General features: G+C 42.9%; 1 protein-coding gene across 1 annotated transcript; it reads left to right on the forward strand.

The window, feature by feature from the left end:
- The first annotated feature begins 15 nt into the window (after window positions 1-15).
- On the forward strand, window positions 16-4,870 carry KCNJ11 (potassium voltage-gated channel subfamily J member 11). Its single transcript, XM_019552351.1, has 2 exons — window positions 16-1,332; window positions 4,432-4,870. The coding sequence occupies exon 1, from the start codon at window positions 44-46 to the stop codon at window positions 1,226-1,228; it is 1,185 nt and encodes a 394-aa protein (XP_019407896.1). The 5' UTR covers window positions 16-43; the 3' UTR covers window positions 1,229-1,332; window positions 4,432-4,870.
- Window positions 4,871-10,607: the final 5,737 nt, after the last annotated feature.

The raw sequence follows: 10,607 nt of genomic DNA on the forward strand, positions 1-10,607 counted from the left end.
GCCCGCAGCCCGGTGACGGGCGCCGGCGGGGCGCGGCGGAGCCATGCTGTCCAGGAAGGGGATCATCCCCGAGGAGTACGTGCTGACCCGCCTGGCCGAGGATGTGCCGGATCACGCCCGCTACCGCGCCCGGGAGCGGCGGGCCCGCTTCGTGGGCAAGAACGGCGCCTGCAACGTGGCCCACAAGAACATCCGCGAGCAGGGCCGCTTCCTGCAGGACGTCTTCACCACGCTGGTGGACCTCAAGTGGCCGCACACGCTGCTCATCTTCACCATGTCCTTCCTGTGCACCTGGCTGCTCTTCGGCATGGGCTGGTGGCTCATCGCCTTCGCCCACGGCGACCTGGACCACAGCACCCAGGTGGAGCAGGGCGGGGACCCGGGGGGCTTCGTGCCCTGCGTGACCAGCATCCAGTCCTTCACCTCCGCCTTCCTCTTCTCCATCGAGGTGCAGGTGACCATCGGGTTTGGTGGGCGCATGGTGACCGAGGAGTGCCCGGCTGCTATCCTGGTGCTGATCGTGCAGAACATCGTGGGCCTGGTCATCAACGCCATCATGCTGGGCTGCATCTTCATGAAGACGGCGCAGGCCCACCGCCGGGCCGAGACCCTCATCTTCAGCAAGCACGCCGTGATCGCCCTGCGGGAGGGCAAGCTCTGCTTCATGCTGCGGGTGGGCGACCTGCGCAAGAGCATGATCATCAGTGCCACCATCCGCATGCAGGTGGTGAAGAAGACCACCAGCTTGGAGGGTGAGGTGGTGCCCCTCCACCAGATCGACATCCAGATGGAGAACCCGGTGGGGGGCAACAGCATCTTCCTGGTGGCGCCGCTCATCGTCTGCCATGTCATTGACCAGAACAGCCCCCTCTATGACATCTCTCCTCTCCACCTCAACCACCAGGAGGACCTGGAAGTCATCGTCATCTTGGAAGGTGTGGTGGAGACCACGGGCATCACCACCCAAGCTCGCACCTCTTACCTGGCTGACGAGATCCTCTGGGGCCAGAGGTTTGTGCCCGTTGTGGCCGAGGAAGATGGGCGATACTCTGTGGACTACTCCAAGTTTGGCAACACGGTGAAAGTGCCCACCCCTTCTTGCACTGCCCGGGAGCTGGAGGAAAACAGAAGCATCATAGACACCATGTTACAGTCGCCTAAAGGCACCATTAGGAAGCGGACTGTCAGGTTAAAGCCCAAATTTACCATCTCTGATGAGCCTTCTTGACACACGTGGTAGAGGAAACTCTGGTGGGGCTGTGTCTGAAACATGCAATAACACAAACTCTTGAGCCTGCCTCTATTTTTTCTTATTCCGGTTGGTAGCACAAGGTATGTGTTGTGTTATTTATTGCAGGACAGTTGTATTCTGTTATTATTGATAAAGGTGTGAGAGATTTTAAGCAGCCTTGGAGGGGTGAAAATGTTCATCTGCTGCTTTCATCGAAAAATCCTGACTCTTGCATTTATTTGCGTGATTGTTTTTGGACTGAGTCAACCACATGGGAATCGGATCTTCCCTTGAAAAGTAACTTCATATCTGCCCTGGGAGGTTGCAGTATTTAGGGCTTTGCAATGTCTGTCATCCAGTCAGTAGTTTTTAACTGCTTTTCTGAATAGAAACATTATCATGATACAGAAAAAGCCTTTAACAGTTATTATTATTAACCTCGAGCTGGAACTTAAATAATAATAATAAAAAAGGTCAGGGAGTAATTTTTATGAGAAAGATAAGTCTGGATATGAAGGTGCCTGTTTAAGTCATGGTACTTTGTCTTGCAGAAATAAACTTACAGATTTAATTTAGACCATATTGTACTGTCTGGATCCATTGACTGCAAGTGCAGTAGGGGAGTCATTTGTATATGTATTTTTGTATCTTTTCAAACCCTTCTACAGTGCCTCAAAAGAGGATATGTTATATCTGCTTTTGCTAGTGAGTAATGCAGCTATGGTTTCTAAAAGGGTTTGTCTTTACAAAGCAGAACAGATATTAATTGATGTTATGTAACTGAAATTAATTATGGAAAAGAAAAATACCTTCATCGATTGCAAACAAAAATCCCTGCCACAACATACTAGGGCACCTGTGAGGATTCATCCCCCATTGATTTCAATCAGATAATAAGGGAGTACAAATGTTATCAGAGAGACCTTACCTAGAAAGTGTTTTGCAATGAAAAAAGCAATCAGGACTCATGGTAGAGATGATATCTTTTATTCGACCAACAAGATGCTTGCAGAAAAATGTCTTTACTTGCAGGCTTATGGGCACAAACACCTTTCATCAGGCAGCTTGCAATTAAAATTTTTTTTTTCGCAAACAGCTTGTTGGTCTAATAAAATATATCATCTCTACCACGAGTACCGATTGCTTTTCTCTCTAGACCAATATGGCTACAACCTGGATACTTTTTGCAGTGAAAGAGCAGATACAAATTATATCAAATGGTATTTGCCTGCAATCAGCAAGACCTCTTAATTTTAGTTTAGTTTAGTTTTAGTTTTAAGAATGATTCAAGAGCATTTTGTTCTGAGTAAAGGCCGAGATGTATAGGATAACGCAGTCTACTTCCGGGATGTCAGATCACACCACGTACCATTGTTGTGAAGACTGCACCCTTTTCATTTAGGGTCTGATCATGAATTAATTATCTGCGCAACCTCGAATTCCACCTGCTCCCTTTGATTTTGATTGTGCTTGGAATGCAAGATCAGGCACACAATGGGAAAATACACACCATTAATTCACTAAGTTTTCTTTTTTAGCAGCAGACTGACTAGACAGTTAACCTGACCCAGCAAATCTTCCACCTGGAGAATTCCCATTAAGAACAAAGGCAGTTTTTTGTGTGGAGGGCTTGTACGATGGGGGCCTGATAACATCCTTACAATATATTCTTGATAAGCACTGCAGACTGCCATTGAAATCAAAGAAGATTTTGTCTGAATAAGGCGTCGATAGAGATGGCAGACTGGTCCTGGTGACACAAAAGATGAGGTGGTACTGTATCACAGGCCTCCGTGTGAGGTTGCATTGTTCTCTTTAACAAATCTCTATATGGGAATTCTTTGCATCTTACAAAATTATTGCAATATTATTTTAAAAACAGTTTGTCTTGTGGCCAGATCTTACACCGCTTTTCAGTATAACAAAGCGCAAATGCATGCAATCGTAAAGGGGAAAAAAAGGGAAAGAGTTGCATACTGACTAAATAAGAATTTGTGATAAAATGAAATCATTCCAATAATAAAAATCTCAGTACATTAGAAGCATTATTTTTATCATTAAAAGCTATAAATCTCACAGGTAAGTAAGACTTGCACTTATGCTATTCAGACAACCAGGTAAATGAATACTTAGAAACATGTTAATATGTGCCCAAGTTTCCAAAGTCTTAACCTAGTGGGCGCATCTACACATGCGCTTTAATGAACGGTAGACTATTTTACTGCATAGTACAGATTAAAGCGTCGTATAAAAAACCATGACATTTTGTTAATGTGCAGTAAAATAGCCTACTGTGCATTAAGCATCACTAAAAAAGCATGCAAATGCACTACTACTGCACATTAGCGCAGCCTAATGCTCATTAATTTAGTAGCTTACATTGGAGGTACAAAACAAAATGTGCATTAGAAAAGGCGCATTAAAGCATGTGTAGATATGTCCACTGTTAATATTATTTTGAAGTGAGCTTAAAGTGTGGTAGGCGTTTCACAGTGAGAAGACAGGACAGACTTGAAAAGTTGGAGTTAAACAGAATTAATATGTAATTTGCAAGGGAAAATTGAAAATTAAAACGTAAAGCTTGGTAAAAGGGGAAAAAAAGCTCTATTAGGAAATGCTAAAAATTTGTTCTAATGAGTAGCGTCTTTTTGTGAAATTCAGTTTAACTGCACCATCATTTTCCCACCCTCTCTATTACTGCATCTCTGTCAGTCTTCACTTGGAGAGTATTTATGGTAGATCTGTTTCTCATGGGTATGAGTGAAAAGCATATGTATATAACCCTTTGAAGTTTCTACATCTGCTTTACCAACTGTCACTATTCTGCTGTCGTATCACTAAAAGATGCATAGATGAAATATCACACAGGGAAGTATCAAATGACCTGAAGAGTCCCTGTATTATCTTCTGTCTCTATAGTGCCTTATTTCGGTACGTAAATACTTACAAATGTTTATTGACAGAAAATGCTTGGAGACTGTTGTTCTTCTAACTTTTTTTTTAAGTTTTGACCTATATGAGAAGCAGTTTCAGGAAGACTACTAGACAAATAAACCTTCTGTTCAGAAACAGATTCAAACTTCTTGTTTCCTCAAGGAAGTTGGTACCACAGAAATAACCTGCATTTTCTTTGTACTCTGAAAGACAGGAAGGTGGGGAGCTGAAATGCCTTAAAGATTTCTTTTATGTCATCATTGCAGAAACCACCTAAATAACCAGCAATGTGAGGGTAAGAGACAGCAAAGAAAAGGAATATAAAAAGAGAAGAATCTCACAATAAAGGTTTCTGTGGGCAATGCATTTAATCAAAACCTTTGCAAGTCTATTATTGGGAATTCTTTTTTGTTTCTTTTTTATTTAAATTATTTTGTGCTTTAATGGTTTGAAATATATCACCATATATCAGGGGCATCATAAAAGCAACAAAATCAAAAAGTTTCAAAGTGATTGGGGACAGAAAACATTTGCAAAGACCATTTTATTATCTTGCCATCAAGTCGTTTACAAAATATTTGATAATACCCTAAATCCAGAATTGTCTATGAATTTACGCTTAACACTGAACACGCAACTTTCCTTTGAAAAGCTTTCCAGATAGCAGTTTTGTGCTATTACCCTTTGGAAAAATCCTTTATTTCACCATGAGGCAAGATGATTTTTCTTCTATGGCAGTAATCCAGCATGAGTGATGCATTTGAATTTTTTTCTCCTAGGGTCCCTTTAATATAAGCTATTCATGGAGGTAGCCCCAGGTGATAATCTGAAGGGACACATCCTTTTTTACAGCATTAGGAGAAGACTATATTCTTAGTGCACTAAATTTGCCAATACTAGTAAGCTATGCCATCTGAATGATCCGAAAGGAAGTTTAATGTTTTGCAAACATTTATATATGAGCAACTCCTGCACACACAAGTAGTCCTGTTTAACTCATGATCTGGCCTGCAAGCAGTATTTATGTAAAAAATCCCAATACCATGACTTGGCTGTTTACTTATTAGAGCAATGAAGGGATGGGAAAAATTCCAGTTAACAGATGGGCAATAAGAAAAAATTAAGTGAATCTGGTTAATAATAAACATGATTTGAAGGACAGCCAAGTCATCTGTCATTGTTTTGAAATATTTTTAGCCACTGTCAATAAGAATAATGGTCCCAACTGTGCCCTCAGTTTTAGCATTAAACTGATCAATTAAATTAAAGGCCCTTGTGCTTAAATAAAACATAGCGATATAGGGCCCAATGTGGTCCTTTTACCCCTGCCACAAAGCACAAATGGACAATTCATACTATATATTATTACAAAATATAGTAAATGTCAATATGAGACATCACCTGTAAAAAATATATTAAAAACAGGAATAAACACAAGAGGCTACACATTGGGAGTGGGGGAAAGGAGCAGCCATTACCTATTACATTTTAAAATGCTTCTTAAAGAGAAAAAGAAGGCATGAGAAGGGTGAAAAGGCATGGGTTAAGACAGATGCAAAGGGGGAGTGAACTCCACGTGTTAGGTACTCCTACAGCAAAGGCTTCATCAAGGTGAGATGACTGAATACCTAAAAGATGGATGGGATAGTTAAGAAATAAATAAAGCTGGGACTCATGAACTGTAATCTGCTCTATAAAATCAGCAAGACCAATTCAGAATCTATCTGCCCTTTATAGAAGCCAACACAGAGAATGCTGGCTGGGTGTAATACGATCAGAGTTACTCAATCCATCCAGTACGCATACTGCCGTGTGCTGCATGCAACACAAGTGACAGAGAGGTGTTCCTGGGAGGCCTGTTAGAAAGGAGTTAGAGGAACTGAGTCTTATGATTGGCAACTGAGTCTTATGATTGGCTGTTTATTAATAGTAAATAATATATTGCTAATTAACAATTAAAAATCTGACAGTTCAAGTTATTTTCTTTTGCTTTTCCCTTTGTCCCCCTCTCGTGCTCCCCTTTCCACCCTAGTTACCAACTGACACGTGCACACACCCCCCTATGAATTATTATACAGCTGCTGGCAAAGCAGGTTTGATTTGGAAAAAAAGCAGAGAGTATGTTTACCAAAAAAAAGCAACTTAAGTTGCACAGAGTTCAGAAACATGATCACAGTTGTCGGATGTTCTACCTTTCAGCTGTCACATATAATAAAAGTGGTCTGATAATATCAGTGGGACAATAATAAGGGCACTGACTGCCTTGTACTGGCCATTTTGCAATCTGTGGTGGGAAAAAGCGTGGTGCAGCTGTTGGGTATAGTTGAAGTGGGATAGGACTTCTGATTCTGTTCCCACTTTTACTGCTAACTCGCTTGGTTTCAGTCTCCATGGATATGTGTACATGGCATGGTGCCATGCACTGCAATACTGTGTGGATACCAAAGCAAGCTCCCGAACCAGAGGCAGCATAGCCCCAGCACTGTGGCTCTCCATCTGTCCTAATTAGACAAGGCTCTAAGGGTTCTGGGATCAAATCCAGTATCTTTGCACTGCACTGCAGTTTGCTATGTCAATACACTGACTTGTTCAGCATTAGTACTTTTACCCCTTTGCTGTGTTTCATTCCTATGTAGGCACCATCTCTTAGGGCATTTATACATGTACTCTGGAAGTGGGGGTGGGGGGAAGGGCGCTTTAATTGGAGAGCCACTCCAGTGAAAGCGCCCAGAGTGTTACATGCATCAGGATCCCCATGCTGAAAATGGCAGCAGGGGAACTGTAATTAAACTTTAGATGTAGCGCCTCCACCGCCATTTTTCAGCACAGGGAGGCTGATACTGGAGTCTGCTAGTGCACAGTAATTATCACGCTCCAACAGACTCAATTGAGTCTGCTCCAACACTGTAATTACACTGTGTCAGAGAAGCTTCACTGCACATGTATAGGCGCTGTCTCACTGGTTCCCATCTGTAACACAGAGATAACAGCACAGAGATGTTAGGAAGATACCCACATGACTGAAGCATTCATGAAAATGGAGGACTGGGTCAGGAGGTTTCTGAAGAGGGGCATGCCTGGGTACAGTTTGTGAGTGCTGTTTTGAAAATCTGTCAGATTTTGAATACCTTGTAGAGGAATCAGTTGCACTAGCAGATGTCTGACTCCATCAAATCTGGATCTCTAGCAATGAAAACTGAACTGATACCAGGCCCCAAGTGACCACCGTTCAGCTGAAGGGCCATCATTCCCCTAGGGTGTTCCCTCATGCAAGGGATCTTCCCTTGGCAGCCAACACAATGGGGTTGGGAGCAACCAAAACTAAGATCTTATTTTATTGCTGACTAGATAGAAGTTTCTTCATTTTTCATGTCTTTATGACAAGGTATTTAGCGGATATGTTGGAATCTGACAGGCCACACTGTCAGCACTTCTGTTGTGACCTCAAACTTGCAACTTCTGGGCTGCTAACCACGCACCTTAACACCCACACCACCCCTGCCTATTAGGTAGAAGCTAGAAGTGAGCGATGAGAGCCACAGGAGTTTCATGGGGACTCACAGGGAAATAGCAGGCACTTCATGAGAATAACCCACAGAAAGATTAAAAGGATGGCATTTCTTTCTCTCCCTGCTACCTCTAAAGTTATATTTATAGTTACAAAACTGTGCAAAACTAGGTGTTCTGTGCATTTTGAACTCACATTCTGACCTGTATTCAACCATATCCAATTGCTGTCTTTGGAAAGTAAAACATGCCATGCCCGTAACATATAAAAGCACAACAGGCCTGATCTAAATCCCAGTCGAGTTGGTAGAAAGACTGCTATCGACTTCAGTGGGCTCTGGATTGCCCCAAGAGTGCCCCAGTTCTCTAACCTCATTCAGATATAGATATATTTTGAAGGCTTTGTGAAAAGGTTTTTAATCTAAAGGGCTCAGTTCTCTAGTACATAACTCAAGTGAAGCTCCCACTAAGATCAATGGGAACTTTGTTTGAGGAGTAAAGACTGAGATGGCATTTCAGTACTGGATCCAGTGACATTATGAGAACACATTCAAAATGTTTGTTGGATGTTTCATTGACTGTCTGTAGCAAATGACACTTTGTACTATTTTTGATGTCACTGCTGGAGAAAGATACGTGATACAAACCTACACACTCTTGACCAAGCGGTACTATTAAAAGCGCAGAAGACATTCTCAAGAGTATTTAAATATCACTGCCCACCTCATGTTGTTAACAATATTGAATGCTAATAATGAATTTCATTATGAATACTGCTGTGTTTCACACTGATATTTTGATACCACCCACAGGACAACACTAAATCTTGTGGAAGTCACTACATGTTGTTCTGCAATGTTCGACTTTACTTAGAGGAATGTCTCAAGGGACAAGCATTTCCAGTGTTTCTTTATCTCCTGTTTATGTCTGACACCTACTAATACTAGGTTTGATGCAGGGAGCTGGGGGGTGGAGTTTCAGCTGTCTCTGTGGCACTGGTCCCATCTCCCACACACTTTTTTTTCAAAATCCTAGATTCGTCTATGGGAGCTGATCTGTGCTCTGCTTGGGCTGAGGGAAAAGAGAAGCTTGGCAGTCCTGGCAGGAAAGCAGAGCAGAGCAGGCATTCTATCCAGCAAAAGGGGATGAAGACAGTCTTAGATTCATGTTGCTTCCCCTGCCATCCCGAAAGCCCAGTCCCTGAGCTACAGCATACCAAGCCTGCGCACCAGCAACAGGAAGAGAATACCAGCATCCCACACCATAAAATAAAAGACCCCCAGAAGCCACATGCTGCCCCTTCCTCTATGCAAGGCAGAGTAGAATCTTGAACTCACAGCCTTGGGCAAGGAAACCACGAGACTATGTGTAGGGAAGCTCACTTCCCAACTGCCCATTCTTAGGCTGTCAGTTTTCCACGACATGGACCACCCCCTTCGGTCACTGCTTGGCCTGACAGAAAAATTTTGGCCAGAGCCAGCCACTGACAAACACAGCTACTCAGTGGGTGCATCTACACATTTATTAATGCATTGAAATTACGGTGCATTAACTTTAGTACCTGTAATAACAGGTACTGAATGCACTGTAATCGGTGCTACTGCGCATTAGCTTTTTACGTGACATTAATGTGCATTAGATGAAGTCTACTGTGCATTAGCACATTAGCATGGTTTTTGCCAGTCGCACTAATGCACAGTAGAATTAGTCTTCTGTACATTAAGCATCTCATGTAGATGTGCCCGTATCATGTAGAATCCTGGAGTTGTACCACTAGTCAGGTACTCTCAGGAGACTGAGCTTCATTTGGAGTGAAGGAAAAATAGCAGCTTGACAGCCCTGCTAGCAAAGCCTCTGAAAAGCAGAGCATGTGTCTGCCCAGCAAGAGGAGGAAGAGAATAGTCTTGAACTTGTATCACTTTGCCACGCAGCCAATAAGCTACAGTGCTTCAAGCCTGCACATCCTTCTCCCCTGGACTCCTAGCCTAGGTACAAACATTCAAAAAGTCCAAGGCAGAATTGATCTAAGTTATATGGTTGTCTATAAGTGGCGTAGTTTAGATTGGTAATGAACAGAACATACATTCACCCTTTGTTGCGGGGGGTGGGAGGCTGCAAATCTCAGACTGGGTTCTGCCATTTTTAAACCAGTCTCTGTTTACCAAACTTCTGCTCTGTTACAGGTATAGACCAGTTTTGCGTGTCAGACTTCTATTCCATTGTGGGTATAAACCAGTTTTCGATCACTTATGCCAGCAAAAGTGTAATGGTCTGTACCTGGTTCTAATGAGATATAGCCTAAGAGAGCACAGCAACCCCAACAATAAAAACTGAAATCCATGTGCAGTGAAGAGGGCTCCAGGCCCAGGAAGATAGTAATCTTGGGCTCATGAGGCCAGCAAGCCAATTACTGAGCTGCAGCCTGCTACCGAGATTACAGGTGAACCGGCAGATTGGCAACTCATTAAAGATATAAGAGAAGCCTACAGCCCAGTATTTTACTACTTATACCCCAAACAAAAACAAAACAAAACAAAATCACACTTATCCCAGAATCTATCTGGCTATCCATGACAACACAATATAGATCATTACCTTTACCAACTGGGGAAACTGAAAATGGGGAGATGGGTGGCCCATAGATGGGAACCATGTCTTCTTGAATTTGCTAATTCTGATATTCTAGGAAACAGTCATGGATTGCTTTTACTCAAATTGCTTTGTTCCACTGAGGCTTTTAGGTTGGACTAATCCAGTGCTTTCATGCCCATGGGGCCTGGGTCCGGGGGCCCTGGCCAATCAGGGGACCCCTGGGTGCCTGGGTTTTCTTGAGAAATGGCAGGTTTCCCCTTGTAGGTGAGCAGTATTCTAACCTGCAAGAAGTCCTGCTTGGGGCTGCCGGGAGGAAGATGCAGGGGGTACCACATGCATAAAC

The sequence above is a fragment of the Crocodylus porosus genome, unplaced genomic scaffold (genome assembly GCF_001723895.1).
Source record: "Crocodylus porosus isolate Cpor-Errol unplaced genomic scaffold, CroPor_comp1, whole genome shotgun sequence".
NCBI lineage: Eukaryota > Metazoa > Chordata > Crocodylia > Crocodylidae > Crocodylus > Crocodylus porosus.